This window comes from Arachis hypogaea, chromosome 10 (assembly GCF_003086295.3).
Source record: "Arachis hypogaea cultivar Tifrunner chromosome 10, arahy.Tifrunner.gnm2.J5K5, whole genome shotgun sequence".
NCBI classification, from domain to species: domain Eukaryota; kingdom Viridiplantae; phylum Streptophyta; class Magnoliopsida; order Fabales; family Fabaceae; genus Arachis; species Arachis hypogaea.
In genome coordinates this window covers 5,437,457-5,460,860 of record NC_092045.1, presented here as the reverse complement: position 1 = coordinate 5,460,860, position 23,404 = coordinate 5,437,457, and the positions used below count along the sequence as shown (strand labels likewise).

Here is a 23,404-nt window from a genome sequence, read left to right as displayed (position 1 = left end):
GAGGTAGTGGTATTTATAGAGAGGAGAGGGGGTTTGTAATTGTGTTTAATAATTTGAGTTGGTCAAAGTTATGAAAATGAGTAAGTAAAGGGGGCTATGCCTTTTTGTATTTTTGCTTTTGTATATTGTATATAGAGGATCACGCATGTGTGTGAGTTTCCGCGTGAGGGTTTTCGAACTTCGAAGACTAATTGTGATGTCAACTTAAAAAAAAGTAAGAATGTTAAAAGGGAGTAATTTTTGTATTTTATAACTATTAATTTATTATTAATAATGTTTTTAATGATGTAAAATTATATTTAATAATAAAAAATTATTCATTCTTTTTTTAATAATTAAATATTAGTCACAAAACACAAAAATTGTTGACTTCTTAGATTTTTTCTTAAAAAAGTCGTAATCCGAAAGGTTTACTTTTTTGTTATTTGCATTATTGTGATTGGCCACCGGCAATAACAAGATTTGGAAGCTTTCTAAGCATCGGAATGGGCATTATTTGCAACACTTGCACCTATTGGACATAGCTAGTTCATTAGTTGTCTTGGATTGTAACCTTCTTAGGCAATCATATACATTTTTTGAGTGCTTAATTAGAAGATGTCAGCAACCGTGTGAAAAGAATATATACATATTTCTAGGCCTAATATACCAAGCTAGCTAGTGGTTAAGTTAAACTTCGTTTGATTCTGTGATAAATAGAATATTGAAAATAAAATATAAAAAATATATAAATAAAAATATTAGTATTATTATATTTTATATTTTATTTAATAATAAATTAAATATAAAAAATAAATTATAAAATTTAAATTTATTTTTATTTTTTTATATAAAAAATTTAAAAATATGATGATAAAATATATAAATATAAAAAATAATAAGAATAATAAAAATAAATAAATTATATTTATTATTAATATTTTTGTATTTTTTATATCAAGAATGATATAAAATATATTAATTTATTATCTTTAAACATAATGTCTATATTTATGTCTTTTATGTCAAATATAATTTTATATCTTTATGTGTTTATTTTAGTGTCTTATATACTTATAAATAAACACAATTAAAAGTTTAGACCAAATCTCAAAAGCTGTATTTAAAAAAGAAATTGAGACTAAAAATTAGAAATTGAGAGGTAGAGACAAAGACTAATTTAAGTTTTTATATTGTATTTGATGTAAAATGTGTATTAGATTGAGTTATATTTCAGTATGATATTTAGTTTATAATAAATATAAAAATTAAAGATTAAATTTAAAATTCAAAAAGTTAAATAAAAATTTTTTTTAATATTTTAAAATTTAGTCCATGTATATATCTTCATTTTTTACAAATATCAAAAAAATTAAAATTTTATATTTTAAAATTGACAAAATTCTAATTCTAATCTCTAATTACTAAACATAATACTCAATCCCAATTCTTTAGTCTCATTATCAGTTTCAAAAAATAAACGGAGCCAACATGTCCAAGTTTGATAGATTAAATACTGAACCATTGTATATATATGATTATTATTTTGTACCTCTTCAGTAATTATTATTACCGTATATAGTACATTAAATTCAGTCACTCTTTTTACTCATTCATTAAAAAATAGTTACGCGTAAGTGTCAATGAAAAAGTAATGTTAGGAAGCCAGTAACATTTATAATTAGTAGTCATCAATTAGTCATCAATAATAATTTGATAGTGTGAGATTCGTGTGAAATTTTATTCAATAACTCACTTTTTTTATTAATTACATGCTGATGAAAATGCAATAAAATTACTAGTTCCTAGACTTTTTCTTAATGAAATATATAGTTAGTACTATTTGTCACTTAGAAAGAATAGACAATAATGGCTTTCAGAATTCAGAAATAGCAATGAATGTCTCTATCATCCCTCTGAAAAAAATAATATTAAAATGGTCCAAGAAAATTAAGTTACGTCCAAGAGGCGATATAAGATAGAGCTACCACTATGATGTTGAGATAGATGCATGGAACTCTTAACTACATCCGTGATTTACGTTCATGCTAAGTGTATCTCTCTCTTCTTTATATAATAATAAAAAAAATTAAAATTCTATCATTGGTACATTACATACAAATTCTTGCAGATCAATTTTCGTATTATAATTTGAAAATATTTAATAACAAAAAGAGATTAGTAAAAAATAACTAAAATTTATTTTATTTAATATTTATTTATTTTAATAATAATTAATAAATATTAAATAAAATAAATTCTAATTTTTTTGTCTCTCTGCTATATTACTAATTATAATATAATGTATAGATCAACAAATGACTGGAAATCTTCTTTGTTATTATATATACCTTGATGTAGATAAGTTACCGAAGTCAACACCATCATATTCTTCTCGCTTTGTAATCATATAATAGTCGCGTAAACAAGCACTTTTTAATTGCAATTAGTCGGGAAACATATGACTTTGTCTTCAAGTAACAGCCTCCAAACCGTTGGCTATATTCTGGTTTCGTATATGTTCGTCTTAGCTCTTATGTGGGTTACAACTTATAATTAGTTAAAATGTTAAAATTTGAAAGAATATAAACAAACTATATATGGACAAGTTGTGTATTAGAAAAAGAGTTTTTAAAATGATAATATTAATAAAGTAGTAAAGTGATATTTTAATCATTTTTAAATTTATAATATTTATTATTTATAAATTTTACTATCTTAATTTAAAAAAGATTAATAATGTATTTTTTTTTTCTAAAATAACAATATAACTTTAGAATAGTTGGATTCTTATGTATTAATATATTTTAGTACATCCATTTACTACTTCTCACACGTTACTAGTATTCTAATAACGTAAACTTTCATGTTCACCGAGTGGAACTTGGAAGCAAATTTTACATCGGCAATTACAGGTTTACAGCGGGAAGCTAGCTAGAAAGAGATATCGCCTGCTGTTTCATATTTTTTTTCTTTAATTTTTCAAAAAAAATATTAAAAAATACTACATTCACATAAAAAAAATTAGTCACTAAATAATTAGCTATGATATATGTTCCATAATCCTTATACTAATTAAGGAAAGAATTAGATAAAATATTAAGAGTCAAAAATATTTATACAATAAAATAAGACTAAAATAAAATTTTAAAGGAGCCAAGCTGAAATTTACATATAAGAGTAAATTATCATTTCTACTCATAAAAGTTGAAAACGTTGACATATCTACTCGTAAAAGAAAGAAATTATCATTTGTACCCATGAAATATGAAATATGGGTTCCGCACAACAAAATTATCCAGACACTAAAAAATTACTTAAAAGATCTAAATTACCCTTATCTTTACCACCACTTTTCTAATCTCAAATCCCACCACCACCCAGACTCTTCTTTACCACCACTCTCATCCCCAACTACTATCATCACTGCCGCCATAAAAAATTTGCAAGCTTCCCAGACGACCTCCCTCCACGCAGTCTCCGCTCTCTTGGCCCTCCCTTCCTCCTCCCTCCTCGACGCAATCACCAAATTGCGCACTACCGTTACCGTCGTAGCCGCAGCCATAACCATCTCCCCGCGCCTCCAGCTGTGCACCCTATAACTCTCCATCGGCGTGTCCCTCGACCGCCTCCCCTCTTTCAAACCCTCATTGACCTCCTTCACTGCCGACAACGACGGACCTCCGGTGTCGAACTCCCTCATGGCGGCTATAAAATGCTCCCAGGAGAACCAACATATTGAGATCTGTTCCCAAATATGAAAATGGATTGGAATCTGTATCCTATGATCGTCACATCTGCTACCCCTTCAATGGAAGGATTCTACCCTAAATTCAGGTGCGTCTCTTTCTTTTCTTGGAGTTACAACAAGACATGGTTGAAGTTTGTACTTATTCTGTGTTTGCTTGAAATAATCGTTGTTTCTGGAATGTTTGTCGGAGGCATGGGAGGCATTTTGAGTGATGGTGGTAGTTAGGGTTTAGGGTGGTGGTGAGGAAGAATTTCGATGGTGGGTTTGGGATTGGAAAAGTGGTAGTGTGGAGTAAGTGGTGGTGGTAGGATAATTTGGAAAATTCAAATAATTTTTTTTGGATTTGGATAGTTTTGTTAGCAAAAGTTTATGTTTTATGGGTACAAATAGTAATTTCCTTCTTTTATGGGTAGATATGTCAGCGTTTTCAACTTTCGTGGGTACAAATGGTAGTTTACTTTTACATATATTTTATATGTAAAAAAATAAAATTAGGGGAATCATTATCCCCCTTTCCCACTATATGGCTCCGCCACTACTTTATACTTCGGCCTAATAACATTATACCTCGAATTTTACTCCACCTATTCCAAAATAATGGCCTATTTTCAAACTATTTGCCCGTATCTCGGACTATCCCCAAAGCTCAGACATAGTACTACAATGTCTGTTAATTTATACAACAATAAATAGTAGTATCTGCTCAACGATAAGGCAGGCTGAGAACACAATGAGCAATCACAATACTTTCGTTTTGTTTTGTCCTTTAATAGATATATCACTAACTTAAAAGTTGGAGACCTTTTTGTAGGTTTCACGTCCAATCCAAGTTCTCAGGATCTCTCACCCCTACTGATCGAGAAGCTAGACGCATTCACGACATAACAGCGACGAGTTATAACCTGAAGAGTATCCATGATAGAATATTTAGCGCCCACAGTGGGGCCAATTTCTAATATCACGTAGCACCCTGCAATCCCTTTTTCTATGTTGTTCCTATCTCCTTTTGCAGGATTCCAAATACGGCCGATGACGCATTGCCGCCACCTCCTCCCACTCATGCCGAGCTAGTGGCAATAAGTGTTGCCCTTCAAGCGGAAGTTAAAAAAAATGTCCGAGCTTCTGATTGGTAAGACAGACAAAGAAGATGGTGATAAAAAGACTACAAGCAAGCAAAATCCTAAAGACAAACGTCATTTTGAAACAAATACGGCGATGGAAGTCACCTCTCGAAGTTCAACAAGAAGAGAACAAACTCTTTCTCTGACGAAATCATGAACTTCCAAATGTCAAAGAACTTTACACTTCCAACCACATTAAAATCTAATGAGGGCTTTGGTGACCCCAAAATTCACGTTATTAAATTTGAATTTATGATTTTTTAAATGGTATTTTTTATCCAATCTTATGCCATTCGTTTCTGACTTTTTTGGATGGAGCTGCCTTATTATAGTTTTCTATTCTCTCTGTAGGTTCAATTTTCAGCTTTGACGAATTTGCTGATCTATTTGTTAACCATTTTGTAGCCTCAAAGATCTACATCCATGACTCTAATTTTCTTAGCACCATCAAGCAAGGATAATATGAAAGTCTCAAGGACTAAATGACACAATTTGTAAAAGTTGCAATAAAAATCCCCAAACTCAGTCCTGATGTACATCTTCATGTGATAAAAAACAGGCTGCCTCCAGGGAGATTCCAGAAGACTATTGCTGTCACTAAACCTAAAACATTGACCGAATTCAAATTTAGAGAACTTGGGGGCTCAGGGATACATCACTAATCCGAGGTATATACAGTTGTAAGAAAAGCTCAACTTGCAAACAAGAGGTTAGCAAGTTAAGTTTAGAGGCTGTGTTCCATAACCCTTATACTTCGACCTAATAATGTTATACATCGGATTCTACTCCACCTATTCCAAAATAACAGCCCATTTTCAAACTATTCGTCCGTATCTCGAATTATCCCTAAAGCTCGGACATAATACTACAACGTCTGTTACTTTATATAACAATAAATAACAGCATCTGCTCAACGATAAGGCAGGCCGAAAACATAGTAAGCAATCACAATACTTTCTTTCTGTTTTATGTTTTAATAAATATATCACTAACTTGGATATCAGAATCTTTTTGCAGATTCTACGTCCAGTTCGAGTTCTGAGAGTCTCTCATCTCTACTGATCGAGAAGCTGAAAACATTCACGGCATAGCAGCAACGAGTTATAGTTTAAAGAGTATCTTTGGTAGAACAAATATTTATTTTGTTTGATTTATTTTCAAATTGTATTTTTTATTTCAATATGTAATATATACTAATAATTATTTTAGTGTTTAATTTTTTGTATACATATAATATATATTATAAAAAAATTGACCCAGCACGTGTATAATTTTAGTGTTTCATTTTTAATATGCTAATAATATGAAAAAAATTATTCTCAACATCTCCTCATTATATAATTTCCCTTCAACCGATCTAGTCTGCTACTCTATGATATCGCCTTCGGTATTAGCAATCTCAATACTTTATATTAATAACATCTTCTTAATTATATGTTTGAATGCTAGCACAAAGATTTAGTCATTAATTTCTAACCATATACGATACGTAGGTTTCAATGTAAGCTAGAGGATTCTTTCCACTTTATTTGTTCAGGTTTGAATAAAATTCATTAGCTAGCTAAAATTTAAGAAATATAAAAAATTTAAAAACTTTAGGTGATCAATAGGAATTCTTTAGTAATTTAGCTATCAATTATTTTTTAATTTTTTTTCTCGTTTATAAAAGGAAAAAATAATATTTGGTTATTAATAATATTTTTTTCGGTTTTTTTTCTTGGTCATATGGTATGACTACTTATTACTCTTCATAATAATAATAATAATAATAATAATAATAATAATAATAATAATAATGAAAGAAATGCTAGATAACCATATTTTTTACTTGTTTTGCAATATTTGAACTAACACTAATTAATTTTTTGCACTATCAATCTCTTGATATTTTTCTTATAGTAATATAATTAGGTGGACATTACCATAAAAATTTTATATACAATTATCTTTATATAAAAATATTTTTTTAGATAATAAATTGCAAGTTTAATTTTAATATAAATATTTTTATAAAAAAATATTTTTAATATATATATTATTTAATTTTTTAATATATATTTTATATTTTAATATATATTTTATATTAATAATTAATATTATTAATGATTTTAATATACGCATAGTTTAATAAATATGGATAAGTGAAAATTATTGGCCCTAGCTAGGTCGTGCACACTCTAACACAAAAAGGTGAAGAAAATCTTATATTTTTCTATCAAAATATTTTTTTAAATTATAAAATTTTTATTTTTTAAAAGATAAAAGAATAATTTAAAAAATGATAGAAATTTAAGTGTAATTAATTTTATGTGAAGTTAATAGATAAAAATCGTTAAACAAAAATTTAAAATTTAATTAAATTAATTAATTTTAAATTTAAATCAATTAAATTATTTAACAACTTTCAACTATTAATTTCACGTGAAGTCAAGCGCACTTAAATTTACACCTTAAACAAATTTTGTGGACTTAGATAAGATTTTGAGCGTGCGCAATTTGGAAGTAGAAGAGGAATCCGTTGACTGTTGACAAAATGCAGTGACCATGAGTAAGTCTCCACTCTCCAATGGCTCTCACGCGTTGCGATTTCCAAAACAATGCAAGACAGCTCATCACTCATCACGTTCCATCCTCGCACGTTCCCTTCATGCACTACTTGCTTAATCATATCCATCAGCCGGCTTTGCTTACTCTCTAATCTCTATTATTATTTTATCATCACCTACTTCTCTCATCTTTATTCTTAATTACCTTCTTCCAATTCCTATCAGCCCTATAAATACCTTCACTACCTTATTACTATTATCATCATCCCATTCCCATGCATACGTGTTATTACTTATTAGCTTAGCATCCTCATTCATATACATATACATATAATAAAGGCAATAATAATTATTACTTGAACTTAATTAATTACCAAAATGGACGGTGTTTTCATCAACAAAAGGTTCATTATGATTGCCTTATTCTGTATTGTTTCTACCACGGTGCATGGCCAAGGTACCCGTGTAGGGTTCTATGCGACTACATGTCCAAAAGCCGAATCTATTGTCAAGTCCACGGTTCAATCCCATCTTAACTCCGATCCTACTCTAGCTGCTGGCTTACTCAGAATGCACTTCCATGATTGCTTTGTCCGAGGTTGTGACGCTTCTGTCCTCGTTACCGGCTCTGCCACCGAAAGAACAGCATTTGCAAACCTCGAACTTAGAGGGTTTGAGGTCATTGACGACGCAAAGACACAACTCGAGGCTGCATGCCCCGGCGTCGTGTCTTGCGCCGATATTCTTGCCCTTGCTGCTCGCGACTCTGTTGTCCTGGTATATATACACAACAATAATAAAATTTAAGTGAAATTGATAATTTAGTCAAATCTGTTAAATTATGTAACAATTCTTAACTATTAACTTTACATAAAGATATCTGCACGTGAGTTTTTACCTATTTAAAATGAACAAGTAATAATATTGACAATATTTTTATTTGTAGAGCGGTGGATTGAGTTGGCAAGTGCCTACAGGACGTAAAGATGGTCGTGTGTCACAAGCTTCGGATGTTAACAACTTGCCTGCACCTACGGACTCTGTTGATGTTCAAAAACAGAAGTTTGCAGCAAAGGGCCTCAACACACAAGACCTCGTTACCCTTGTTGGTAATCATACTAAGATTATATTAAATTTGTCAGAGATATAATTACACATATATAACTTTATTTCTTTGTTAGTTTAAATTTTTGAACTTTTGAAAGGAATCATTTTGTGAGATATATAATATTTGTTACAGATTAATTTTTATTGATTTAAAAAAAACTTAATATTAAACAAATAAAAAATTCTATGCAAATTTAAGCAAATTTAAAAAACATGTTTGTACAAAAAGTTTGATGAATATGTATGTGGACAGGAGGACATACGATAGGTACCACAGCATGCCAATTCTTCAGCAACAGATTGTACAACTTCACCGGAAATGGCCCTGATCCTTCCATTGACCCTTCATTTGTTCCGCAACTACAAGCACTCTGCCCTCAAAACAGGGGCGGCAGCAACCGTGTTCCCTTAGATACCGGAAGCCAACTGAAATTTGATACTTCTTACTATGCTAATTTGAGGAATGGACGTGGAATTCTTGAGTCAGATGAGGCACTATGGAATGATGCTTCCACAAAGATGTTTGTGCAGAGATATTTAGGCCTAAGAGGGTTGCTTGGCTTGTCTTTCAGCGTTGAGTTTGGAAATTCTATGGTTAAGATGGGCAACATTGGAGTCAAGACTGGTGCTGATGGTGAAATTCGCAAGATTTGTTCTGCTTTTAACTAACTACTTCAATCAAATAAATGTGTAGCTTTATAGTATATGTGTTTTCATTTGCAAATCATTAAAGTCTATGTATAATATCTTTTTATTTTTTTAAAGAAAAAAGAAAAAGAAAGTTTTTGGTGGTCATTGATCAGATGATCAAATATTTAATTTCTCGTGTGATTTGTTTAGAGTATTATTACACGTTATTATTATATATACATGCTATGTTTTAATTTGCACATGTAAATGATTAGAAAAATTATATGATGAGATGAATCTACATATACTGAACCAAATGATATGAATATTTACTATTAAATATTAAGTATCAATAAGTTAATAACTAACGCCTAAGATTTCATTTTCAAAATATTTATTCTTTTTGGTTTTTTGTTCGTCGGTAGCTCTGATGGTTCATGGATATATATCATGGATTGTTCTGGGGATAAACGTAAATGGTTCAATTATTTTAAATTCAATTATTTTAAATAACTTTAAGTAATATATATATATAGACTTAAGCATCGAAAATGACTTAACAATATAGTATATCTTACCTTGTCTCATTTAAAACGATAATGATAATGTTAGGTTGATTAAAAAAAGTCTAAATTTATTTTATTTAATTTTTATTAATTATATTAATAATTAACAATAATAAATAAGATAAATTTAAATTGTTTTGATTAATTTTTTTATTTTTTTAATATTATTAGATTTAAAACAATTTAGTAAGAATTAAGAAGTGATTTTATAATAATAAAAATATTTAATAACTACATAAAATTAATAAAAAGTAATTTAAATTTATTTTATTTAATATTTAATATTATTAAAATTAATATATATTAAATAAGATAATTTTATGTTTTTTTATCATTCTAATATTACATATAATAGTTATCCAATGCCTTGCAGGTTACATATAGCCCTTTAATTAATTTATTGATGAGTTTATGAATTGCTGATGTAGATCAGAATTTTGATCTGCAATGATTCAATAGGCCTAATTCCCGGCCAGTTGTTAATATATAGTAGTTACATAAATAATGATATAAGTCTTTTCAAATGAAAACAAAGATCTACAGGGTGGGCGTAGGTATTTAATATAATCAAACCATAACTTAGAAAATCTACCAAATAATCATCATCATGGGAGTAGTTTTGCATTATTGAGTCACTTTCCTTTGTCACTTGTTTTGTATACAGTAATAAGTTTAATGGGAAGGGACAATAATAACAAATAATAAATAGTGACGACAATGACCCACCATTATTCTCCAAATTCATAAAACTTCTAAAACTTGAATTTGAATTTCACTTCATTTATTCTGATCATATATATGAAGTAGACATAGCTAGAGCGAGGTTAATATTAGGGAACCAATTAGAGGAGAGTCAACTAAAATTAATTAGTTAAAAAACAAAAATTTGTTATTAAAAATATAAAAAATTGACTTGAGTTGACTTATCCTATAGTTGGTTCTTTAGATTTTTTCAATAAATATATGTGTATGGTAGTTGTTCATACCCTGGCCCAATGCAAAGGCCCAGGTCCAACTAAAAGGCCTAATCTAAAGGATTAGAGCCTTGCTAAGTGCCGACCTTCACATAAGAAGTCGGTGTCAGCCACGACTTGGTCTGAAGAGGTCGGATATGAGATTAGCTGGCAGATAAACACTCATTCAAATGAGTAACCACCCCTAAAATCTCTCTAACCGCCTCATAAAGCCATATCTTAACCTCCCCAAGATAATAGGGACGGTTATCACCCTAAAGATACGGCACTACATCAACGGTGGTTATTGGCTCACCACTATAAATACACTGACACCCCTCAGGTATCTCTAAGCCCAATACTCTCTAGACCTGCTTACACCCTTGCTAACTTAGGCATCGGAGTGTCTTTGCAGGTACCACCCCCCATTCACACGCGAGCACAAGTCGGACGGAGCCTCCCGAGCTGCGTACCTACCCGGAGTTCTCATCCATCGCACACTTGGGCCGCCAAACGCCATCCGTTGTACTAATCTCCGGTTACCTACCGTAACATTGGCGCCGTTGCCGGGGACCCGAGAGATCATCCATCGATGGCGGAAAGATCCCACGAAGAAGGCCATGTGGAAACAGATTCTGAACAAGAGAATCTGGACGTGGGCAATGACAACGAAGACAACGACCAACACAGAGAGGGTACCTCCGGAGTAAAGAATCCAAAGGTAAATTCCTCAGATGGGCGTGAATCAGAAAAGGACGGACCATCCCACATAGCTGAACTAATGGGATTGGTCCATAGCCGCCTGGAGCAATTGGAACAAGAGCGGGAGAAGCAAAGGGAAACCGAAAGGTACCTTAAAGAGGAGATGGAACGGCGAAAAGAGTTAGAAAGAAAACTCTTGCAACTAGAATCCTCCCTCAAGAACTCCCGCGATGAAGGAGAAGACCAACTCCCGGGCGGAGAAGATCCTTTCAGCGAGGATATAATGAGGGCAAAAGTTCCAAGGAACTTCAAAAGCCCTGATATGGACCTCTATGATGGAACCACGGATCCGAAGCATCATCTAAGTAACTTTAAAAGTCGGATGTATCTAGCCGATGCCTCCGACGCTACGAGATGCAAGGCTTTCCCGACCACTCTATCGAAAGCAGCGATGAAGTGGTTCGATAGCCTCCCCCCGAGATCCATCACTAGTTTTGAAGACCTCTCGAGGAAATTCTTGATGAGGTTCTCAATCCAAAAAGACAAGGTAAAACATGCACCGAGCCTCCTGGGAATAAAACAGGAGGTCGGAGAGTCTTTACGAGCCTATATGGAAAGGTTCAACAAGGCATGTTTAGAGATCCAAGACCTGCCCACAGAGGCAGTAATAATGGGGTTAGTCAACGGACTTAGAGAAGGCCCCTTCTCACAGTCCATATCTAAAAGACACCCCGTTTCTCTAAGTGATGTACAAGAAAGGGCCGAGAAGTACATCAACATGGAAGAGAATGCAAAATTAAGGGACCTGAGTTGGCGACCTGGACCCACTTCCTCATCCAAGGAGAGGGAAAGGGAAGCCAGGAAGAAGGAAGAACCCGGTCTCGAAAGGCCCAGAAAGTATCACTCTTATACTCCTCTAAAGACTTCTATAGTGGACGTATACAGAGAGATTTGCAACACTGAAAGATTGCCACCCCCAAGACCTATTAAAAATAAAAAAGGGGGAAGTCGCGGCGATTATTGCGAGTACCATAAGATATATGGTCATTCCACTAACGACTGCTACGACCTTAAGAATGTGATAGAAAAGCTGGCTAGAGAAGGTCGGCTTGATAGATATCTCATAGAAAGGTCGGACGGTCACGGAAAGAGAAAGCGAGATGACATGGATAGAAGAGATCCACCTCCACAGACCCCAGAGAGACATATCCACATGATCTCAGGAGGGTTTGCAGGAGGTGGAATCACCAAATCTTCTCGCAAAAGACATCTCAAAAGAATCTATCAGGTCGGGGATGAGACACCCGACCTCCCTACTATATCATTCACAAAAGAGGATGGGCAAGGGATAATCCCCGGGCATGATGATCCCGTGGTGATAACTATAATCCTAGCCAACGCCCATCTCCACAGAACCCTAGTAGACCAAGGAAGTTCGGCGGACATCCTTTTCAAGCCCGCCTTCGACAAGCTAGGGTTAGATGCAAAAGAGTTGAGAGCCTACCCTGACACCCTATATGGGTTAGGGGATACGCCAATAAAACCACTGGGATTTTTACCCCTTCACACCACTTTTGGAAAAGGGGAAAAATCAAGGACTCTGAGCATAGACTTTATAGTCATCGACGAAGGGTCAGCCTACAATGCCTTAATCGGCAGGACTACCCTTAATCGCCTCGGAGCAGTGGTATCCACTCCCCACCTTTGCATGAAATTCCCGACTCCAGGAGGAATAGCAACGGTAAGGGGAGATCAAAAATTGGCAAGGAAGTGCTACAACGAAAGCCTAAATCTGAGAGGAAAGGGCAAAGAAGTCCACACCATAGAGCTAGGCGGCGCAAGAACCAGAGAAGAGCTACGACCCCAACCGGGAGGAAAAACCGAAGAGATACAAGTCGGGGCGGAGGAAGGAAAAAACACTTACATAGGAGCCAACCTAGGGGAAACCCTAAAACGAAGGTTGGGTGAACTCCTAAGAGCTAATTCCGACCTCTTCGCCTGGAAGGCTTCCGACATGCCCGGGATTGATCCCGAGCTCATGTCCCACAAACTCTCAGTTTACCCAGGGTCCCGACCTGTACAGCAAAGAAGACGCAAGCTCGGCCCAGAGCGAGCCTCAATAGTGGAGGAACAAGTACGGGCGCTCCTAGAGGCCGGCTTTATCAGGGAGGTCAAATACCCAACGTGGCTAGCCAACGTAGTGCTAGTCAAGAAACAGAATGGTAAATGGAGAATGTGCGTCGACTATACCGACTTGAATAAGGCATGTCCTAAGGACCCTTATCCCCTACCGAGTATTGATACCCTGGTGGACTCCAGCTCGGGGTACCAATACTTATCGTTCATGGACGCCTACTCGGGATATAACCAAATCCCGATGCATGAACCTGACCAGGAGAAAACATCGTTCATCACACCAAGAGCCAACTATTGCTACGTGGTCATGCCATTCGGGCTCAAGAATGCAGGAGCCACATATCAAAGGCTGATGAACAAAGTGTTTTCCCCCCATCTAGGGACCCTAATGGAGGTATACGTCGACGACATGTTGGTAAAAACCAAGCAAGAAGTCGACCTCTTAACCGACCTCTCACAAGTCTTCAACACTGTAAGGTTGCATGGGATGAGGCTAAATCCCGCAAAATGCGCCTTCGCGGTAGAAGCAGGAAAATTTCTAGGATTTATGCTAACACAAAGAGGGATTGAAGCCAATCCCGACAAATGCCAAGCCATCCTAGAAATGAAAAGCCCGACTTGTTTGAGAGAGGTTCAACAACTCAATGGCCGACTTGCAGCCCTCTCCAGATTTTTGGCAGGATCGGCACTAAAATCCCTTCCATTATTCTCCCTATTAAGGAAGGAATGCCAGTTTGAATGGACTCCGGAATGTGAGGAGGCGTTCCAAGAGTTCAAAAAATTCTTAAGCCAACCTCCTATATTAACTCGACCAATACCGGGGAAAGACCTCGTCCTATACCTATCCGTCACAAACAGGGCTGTCTCATCAGCCCTGATCAGAGAAGACGAGGTCGGGCAGCACCCGGTCTACTTTATCAGTAAGGTCCTACAAGGCCCTGAACTAAGGTACCACAAACTAGAGAAGTTTGCCTACTCCTTAGTGATAGCCTCACGAAGGCTACGACCTTACTTTCAGGCTCACACAATAAGAGTCCGTACGAACCAACCCATGAAGCAAATCCTCCAGAAGACGGATGTTTCAGGGAGAATGGTTCAGTGGGCGATCGAGCTCTCCGAGTTTGATCTGAGATACGAAACTCGGACAGCAATTAAAGCCCAATGCCTCGCCGACTTCATTGCAGAATATGCCGGTGAACAAGAGGAAAAGCCAACTACATGGGAGCTCTATGTAGACGGGTCCTCCAACAAGACAGGGAGCGGCGCGGGCATAATATTGGTAGATGGAAAAGGAACCCAGATAGAGGTCTCCTTAAAATTTGAATTTCCAGCTTCAAACAATCAGGCAGAATATGAGGCCTTGATTGCCGGATTAAAATTAGCAGAAGAAGTCGGCGCCACAAAGGTGATGATCTACAGCGACTCACAAGTGGTGACCTCCCAAATAAGTGGAGAGTATCAGGCAAAGGACCCCAATATGATGAAGTACTTGGAGAAAACCTTGGAGCACCTTGGGCGCTTTGCAGAAACCGAGGTTAAGCATATAACTCGGGATCTAAATAGCAGAGCTGACGCCCTATCCAAGTTAGCAAGCACCAAACCCGGAGGGAACAATAGAAGCCTGATCCAAGAAACTCTCCAAGAGCCCTCGGTGTCAAAAACAGAAGACGAACAAGAGGTACTTGAAGTAGTCGGTCTAGACCTCGGATGGATGAATCCCTTAGTCGAATACCTGAAATTCGACATCCTCCCCAAGGAGGAGAAAGAAGCTAAAAGGATCCGAAGGGAAGCACAGCTTTATACCTTGGTGAGAAATGTCCTTTACAGAAGAGGGATATCAACACCATTGTTGAAGTGCGTACCGACCTCAAGAACCACCGAAGTATTGGAGGAAGTGCATAGTGGGACCTGCGGAAACCATCTCGGAGCAAGGTCGCTGGCCAGAAAAGTAATCCGAGCAGGATTCTATTGGCCGACCTTGCAGAAAGATGCCACAGACTTTGTGAAAAGATGCCAACCATGCCAGATGCATGCGAATTTCCACGTAGCTCCACCAGAAGAGCTCATCAGTATCACTTCCCCCTGGCCTTTCGCAAAATGGGGAATGGATTTGTTAGGTCCTTTTCCCCAAGCACCAGGGCAAGTAAAATACTTGATCGTGGGAATAGATTACTTCACAAAGTGGATAGAAGCAGAACCATTAGCCACCATTACCGCTCAAAGAAGTCGCAGGTTCCTCTACAAAAACATTATCACAAGGTATGGAATACCTTATTCCATCACCACTGATAATGGAACCCAATTCACCGACGCCACCTTCAGAAGTCTAGTGGCCAGTATGAAAATCAAGCATCAATTCACCTCGGTAGAACACCCACAAGCCAATGGGCAAGCCGAGGCAGCTAACAAGGTCATACTGGCAGGATTGAAGAAGAGATTACAAGAAGCAAAGGGAGCTTGGGCTGAAGAGCTCCCTCAAGTGCTGTGGGCTTATAGGACAACACCCCAATCCGCCACAGGAGAAACACCCTTCCGACTAGTATACGGTGTAGAAGCCATGATTCCTATAGAAATCAGTGAGCAAAGCCCAAGGGTAATTCTCCATGATGAGGTCGGAAATGTACAGGGGCACAAAGAGGAGCTCGACTTGCTCCCCGAAGTCCGAGAGAACGCCCAGATAAGAGAAGCAGCATTAAAACAAAGAATGACTACCAGATACAACAAGAAAGTCATTCGAAGAACATTTGCTGTAGATGACTTGGTCTTAATCAGAAACGACATTGGAGTCAACAAATCAGGAGATGGAAAGCTCGCCGCAAATTGGAAAGGGCCATACAAAATCAAGGAAGTGTTAGGGAAAGGTTATTATAAAGTAACCGACCTGAATGGCACTGAGCTACCAAGGTCGTGGCACGCTTGTAATATGAAAAGGTACTACAGTTAAAAGCGAACTCTACTCCCTGATGTACTCTTTTCCCAACTTCATGATTTTTTCCCAAAAAGGGTTTTTTCTGGAGAAGGGTTTTTAACGAGGCATCATAGTAGAGACTAAGGGAAAAAGCTATCAAGACCCTTAGTAGCAAAGAGGTACCTTCCCAATTAATAAAGATCTTTTTTACAATATCTCTCTTAAAATCCTCCTTTATTTTCATAAGTCTTTCTACGAAACGCGCCGACTTAAGCTCGACAAAGCGTGAAAATCCCATGAACCGACCTAACATGGTCGTCAGGATGAAACGACGAGGTACAAGTCGGCGTAAAGAGGTTATATGAGTTGATCGTATTGAACTCGGAAACTATCCGACTCTTAAGTCGAAAAGAAATCCGAGTAAAGCAAACTCGAAAGAGCTCCGAGTAAAAGAAAACCGAGCTCCGAGTAGATGAAAAACGCATCACAAAAGTAACCTAAGTCATAAAAACTCACTAAAGCAAAGTTGAGTATAAAGGATAACAAAAGAGATATGAAAACCTGAAAAGTTTGAAGTTTGCATACAAGCCTTTGCACGAAAAAGGCTCAAGAAAACAATGCAAGCTAACAAGAGGTTTTTCCGAAAAGATCAAACATACTCAAAACAGAAAAGCATGTACACGCGTAAAGTAACTTAAACCCTTATCCAAAAAGGGGCACCTACTTCGATTAGAGAACCCTTATCCAAAAAAGGGCGTTTATTTTGTTTAAAACCCTTATCCAAAAAGGGCACCAAACAGAATATTTTGTTTACGGCCTTAAAAGGCCAGAAGGAAATTGTTCACAACCACCAACAAATAAATAAGTTTAAAAAAGGGGGGACCCACAGGCCGGGCCCCCATATAGCCATAAAAATAAAGAAGTCATTTCTTGAGTGGAGTAGAGGAATCACCACCACCAGGAGAAGCACCGCCAGGACCGGGAGGAGGAGCCGAAGAGGAAGTCGGGGAAAGGATTGAAGAACTCGGAGCGTCTTTGGAATGAGGAGGAGACTCTACAATCCTCTGTCCCCGAGTCTTTAGGTCTGACTCGGAAAGGACCTCGGGGGCAGGAGGATAAACAATGGCGCCATCAATAACTACCTTGTCGGGATGTAAAGGAGAAAGGTCCAAGTCGGGAGCGATGACTCTGACTTGTTCCAAGAAAATTCTCCAAGACTCCTCGGCACCCTCGGCGATAGAATCCTCCAACTCGGCGTATGCGTTCCGGGAATTCAGCAAGTCCTTCCTCACAGCAACAATATCTTGAAAAAGACTGTGATAGCTCTCTTGCGCTGTTTTCCTCAAATTTGCCTCCAAGGTGCATTGGGCCCGCAGCTTACCCTCCTCCTCCTTAAGGTGATCCCTCTCCTTCCTCAGTCTATCTCTCTCCTCCTTCAATTCTTTCTCATGTTTTTCATAAATGAGAAGTCTCCCCTCCAACTCCTCAACCCTCGAGGATGCCCCCAAAGAGCTGAGGGGAGCCTTCTCAAAAATGTCCAAGAGTTTGTTACAAACACCCGCTGTCCTAAAACTCTCCTCGGCCATGGCGGTGAGGTGGTTTCGAACAGAAACATCATCCATACTTATAAAAGGATAGATGTTCTTTCGGACGAATGCCAAAGCATCCGCCTTAACCCCGCCATCAAAAGAAGAAGAGCCAGACTCTGAAGTCTTGCGCTTCTTCTTCTCGGGCTCGGAGAGAGTTTGGGCAGAAGGGGGTGGTCGGGGCAAACTTGAGGAAGAAATGACAAGGGGTTGAGAGGGAGTACCCACATTCTTAGGAGGAGGAGGAGGTGGAGAGATGACCGTCTTGGCCCTAGCCCGGGACTTTGCCTTAGCCTCCTGGACCCTTTGGTAGGCCTCCTGAGCGTTCCTTTTTGCCATATCTACAAAAGAAACAACCAAGTTACAAGTCGGTAAAATACAAGTCGGCGGGAACAACTCGGAAATAAGAAATGCATGCGCTACCTATGCAAGACTGAACAAAAGTCGACGTCCCCTGAAGGATTTTCCTCGTGTCCAAGTATGGGGCCCTCCCCCATGCTTCTCGGAAAAACCCCACAACTGCCGCCTCCACCTCGTCCAGGTCATCTGGACCAATCTTTTCGCAAGGGGAGGCCGGCAACCAGTAAAGGGGAAAGCGAGGGGAGGAATGCTCGTCCAGGAAAAAGGGGTGGTGACCCTCTACGGCTTGAACTTTGAAAAAGAAGTTTTTGAAGTCGTGGAACGATTCGTCAAAAAGGGTGAAAATCCTCCGACCTTGAATGGCTCGGAAGGATACCCATTGTTGCTTGTTGTTTAGCCCACTGAAGGGCTTAGTCATATGAAAAAGGAAGAAAAAAATCCTCAAAGAGGTCGGGAAGTCCAGAGCATGGCTTATAAACTGATAAATCTTCAAAAAACCCCAAGAATTGGGGTGAAGTTGAGTAGGGGCGACTTTACAGTGGTGCAAGACGGATATCTCGAAATCTGAGAAAGGAAGAAAAACACCCAAACGGGTGATCATACATTCATACATGAAGAAAAAATGAGGGGCCGCCTCATTGACTCTCCCAAAACAAACCCGGTCTTCAGGACCCGGGGTTATCAGTTCATATTTGGGCTCGTCCTCCTCCGAAGTACAGAGCCTATGATGAGTACGAAGGTGAGTGATGAACTCAGCGTCGACTAACAGTTCCTCCCCAAGGACCGTCACGTCAACCCACTGAGAAAGAACATCTACAGAAGCCATTTTTTATACAAAGAAAGGTGGCAGAAACCTACAAAAAGGGAAAAAGAAAAAGAAAATCAAAAAACACGGCCACTAAAGAAGAGAGATTCGAAACTAGAATCTATAGGTCAACCTATCTACTCGCAAAACAAAACATGCAAACATAAAGCATGACATGGAAAAAGCAAAACTAACCTTTATCCGAAAATGAAGGATGGAGAAGAACAGAAATCTTCGAACGCAAGGAAGTAGTACGAACAAGATAAGGAGAAGTTTGAAAGATTGCAGAAACGGAAAATAGAAAGAGAGGGAAAGTATTTATAAATACACCCAGGGGCATAATGGTAAAAAACGGGGCAGTCATTAATGAGATTGCACCGTTACCAAAGCCCTCAACACTTCCTCAACGGACACGACGCTTGAATTGACGTAACTGTTAGAAACTAAAGGTCGCGAAAATCACGTCGGTTTCCAAGACCCATGCTCTTTCAAACAAGTCGACTACGCACCCGAGTTGAATACTTGAACCCAAACTTTAAAGAAAATTCGGGCTCAAGTAGGGGCACTGTTCATACCCTGGCCCAATGCAAAGGCCCAGGTCCAACTAAAAGGCCTAATCTAAAGGATTAGAGCCTTGCTAAGTGCCGACCTTCACATAAGAAGTCGGTGTCAGCCACGACTTGGTCTGAAGAGGTCGGATGTGAGATTAGCTGGCAGATAAACACTCATTCAAATGAGTAACCACCCCTAAAATCTCTCTAACCGCCTCATAAAGCCATATCTTAACCTCCCCAAGATAATAGGGACGGTTATCACCCTAAAGATACGGCACTACATCAACGGTGGTTATTGGCTCACCACTATAAATACACTGACACCCCTCAGGTATCTCTAAGCCCAATACTCTCTAGACCTGCTTACACCCTTGCTAACTTAGGCATCGGAGTGTCTTTGCAGGTACCACCCCCCATTCACACGCGAGCACAAGTCGGACGGAGCCTCCCGAGCTGCGTACCTACCCGGAGTTCTCATCCATCGCACACTTGGGCCGCCAAACGCCATCCGTTGTACTAATCTCCGGTTACCTACCGTAACATTGGCGCCGTTGCCGGGGACCCGAGAGATCATCCATCGATGGCGGAAAGATCCCACGAAGAAGGCCATGTGGAAACAGATTCTGAACAAGAGAATCTGGACGTGGGCAATGACAACGAAGACAACGACCAACACAGAGAGGGTACCTCCGGAGTAAAGAATCCAAAGGTAAATTCCTCAGATGGGCGTGAATCAGAAAAGGACGGACCATCCCACATAGCTGAACTAATGGGATTGGTCCATAGCCGCCTGGAGCAATTGGAACAAGAGCGGGAGAAGCAAAGGGAAACCGAAAGGTACCTTAAAGAGGAGATGGAACGGCGAAAAGAGTTAGAAAGAAAACTCTTGCAGCTAGAATCCTCCCTCAAGAACTCCCGCGATGAAGGAGAAGACCAACTCCCGGGCGGAGAAGATCCTTTCAGCGAGGATATAATGAGGGCAAAAGTTCCAAGGAACTTCAAAAGCCCTGATATGGACCTCTATGATGGAACCACGGATCCGAAGCATCATCTAAGTAACTTTAAAAGTCGGATGTATCTAGCCGATGCCTCCGACGCTACGAGATGCAAGGCTTTCCCGACCACTCTATCGAAAGCAGCGATGAAGTGGTTCGATAGCCTCCCCCCGAGATCCATCACTAGTTTTGAAGACCTCTCGAGGAAATTCTTGATGAGGTTCTCAATCCAAAAAGACAAGGTAAAACATGCACCGAGCCAATTAGAGGAGAGTCAACTAAAATTAATTAGTTAAAAAACAAAAATTTGTTATTAAAAATATAAAAAATTGACTTGAGTTGACTTATCCTATAGTTGGTTCTTTAGATTTTTTCAATAAATATATGTGTATGGTAGTATAATGATAAATAATGTCAGATAATAAAAAATTAGTACAAATAATTTAAAATGATTTATTTAATATTTATTAATTATTGTTAGTATAATTATATAATTTTAGATCTAATAAATATAATAAAAATACTATTTATATATTAAAATTAACCACTGAAATTATCCACTAATGTATTTGTAATTTTATATATAAATACATGTGTGATTTAATTTATTTTTAACATATATTTATATTGCATGTAACGGTGGAAACTCACCTGCAGTCGACTGCAGGTAAAGTTGTTTCTGGATCGTTGACACGTGTTACTGTATGGATTAAAAAAACCGATTTATTTTATATAAATGATTTATTTAAAAAAACCGGTTTGAATAAATCAAATAACTACTTTTAAAATAATTTAAATTATTTCTGCGTGTTATTTCTAAATTCCTAACAGATGAATTTGATACGTTCTTTTTCTTCATTCATATTGACCAATTTTTCTTTAAATTTATCTGAAAATTTTTTTATTTAATTTTTGTCAAATATATGTATACAAATTGTTTGAAAAAGTAAAATTTAGTATTCTGAAAAAGAAACAAAATTCACAGTTTTTTTTTATAGAAATGGCATAAATGATATCATCTGTCCTTTTTTCTGTGTCTCTATTTCTATTTTCTTGATGAGTTTTGTTTTGTTTCCCATAACTTACATTTTTAGTTGCTTTTAAATTAAGCTGTAAACAAATTTTAAATTAAGCTGTAAAAATATGTTCAATTGCAAATTTATCGTTAAATTAAATTTTATGGTAATCAATCAATTAACTTTTATTTTACTAATAAACTATTTTCATGCAAATTATTGTTGATTTTTCAATATTATTCTATAAATAAATTATTTTTTTAAGATAATAAGTCTATAATTTACTTGTCTAGAAATTATGATTTCACTGTCATGTACGTTTTTGTATTTTTACTTATCAACTAGAATTTATTTTTTAATAAAATTAGAATTTATTTTCAATAAAACAAAAGTATCTAATCAAAATATTAATTTGGTCTCCTTAAATAATTGAACATAATATTATTAATTTTGTCTACAACAAAAATTTTTAATAAATTTTTTCAAAATAAAATTGATTCAAAAATAGAGAAAAAAAAGAACAACTAATGAAAATATTTAATTTGACATTGCCATTAAGAATAGGATAGCTATAAAAAAATTCAACCAAATAAAAAGGACCTAATTCATACAATTAAACTACCATCATATCATCACAATAAACTATAACATCACCAACTAAAGAGACATATAACAAATATGAAAGAGATCATGCCAAAATTTCAACAATGCTCATGCTATCAACTAGTCTACGTTATACCATAATTACATTTTTGTCTTTCATCACATGAAATTGCCATGAATTATCTTGGCATTTATGATCCTGAACATCAAAATGATGTGATGACATAAATATGTACGTATTTATTAAATAATTTTTATCATTCACATAGGAATGAATAAAAACATAAATTAAGAAATACATTTGAAATAATAAATTTGATTGAGAAATATAAATAAAAGGAACATACCTAATTGAAAGTTTCATATTAGTTCTAAAAAAGGGATTGAAAGAGAACGAATTTTACGTGCGAAACGAAGAAGAGGGGAATAAAAGTAACTGTTTGGTCCAATTCAAACCGATTTTTTAAATAAACCATTTATATAAAATAAACCGATTTTTTTTAAACCATAAAGTAACACGTGTCAGCCATTCAGAAGCAACTTCACCTGCAGTCGACTGCAGATGAGTTTCTGCCATTTTATATTGGTAGCTAACGTTGTTAGTTAATTTTAGTGTATACATAATATAGTCCTAAATATAAATATTTTGTATAAAATTATATTATAAATATTATATTTTAAATATGGTCACAATTCACATACATGATACATACATCATCAACAATATTAATTCACTGCATGCATGCATGCATGCTACTTATAGTAGTGAACTTTCAAGTACATACTACATACTAATTAACTAACCATAATTAATATATAAAATATACGATTCATTAATTACATAATAAATTAATCAACAGCAGATAATTTCTTGAGAATGTCACCGTCAGAACCGGTCTTAACAAATAACAAAATTTTGTGCGTACACGTTTTGCATCATTTTTTTTTCTACGTTTTTTTTAATCTATCTCTAAAAAAATAAGAATAAGAAGAGAAAAAATAAAACAAGAATTAAAAAAAAATAAGAACAACAAAAAAAATTAAATAAGTTCTTGTTAAAAAAGGTCGTATAAATTCATAATCTTA

General features: G+C 36.4%; 1 protein-coding gene across 1 annotated transcript; it reads left to right on the top strand.

Moving 5' to 3' along the window:
- Positions 1-7,554: 7,554 nt before the first annotated feature.
- On the top strand, positions 7,555-9,323 carry LOC112714871 (cationic peroxidase 2-like). Its single transcript, XM_025766565.2, has 3 exons — positions 7,555-8,174; positions 8,344-8,506; positions 8,758-9,323. Exons 1-3 carry the CDS (start codon positions 7,776-7,778, stop codon positions 9,171-9,173), a joined length of 978 nt encoding a protein of 325 aa, XP_025622350.1. The 5' UTR covers positions 7,555-7,775; the 3' UTR covers positions 9,174-9,323.
- Positions 9,324-23,404: the final 14,081 nt, after the last annotated feature.

What these genes read in the sequence shown, in the direction of transcription:
- LOC112714871 (XM_025766565.2), top strand. Translation starts at nt 7,776, where the DNA reads ATGGACGGTGTTTTCATCAACAAAAGGTTCATTATGATTGCCTTATTC. An exon ending in CTCGCGACTCTGTTGTCCTG is followed by an intron (nt 8,175 to 8,343) that starts GTATATATACAC and finishes TTTTATTTGTAG; the next exon opens with AGCGGTGGATTGAGTTGGCA. An exon ending in AGACCTCGTTACCCTTGTTG is followed by an intron (nt 8,507 to 8,757) that starts GTAATCATACTA and finishes GTATGTGGACAG; the next exon opens with GAGGACATACGATAGGTACC.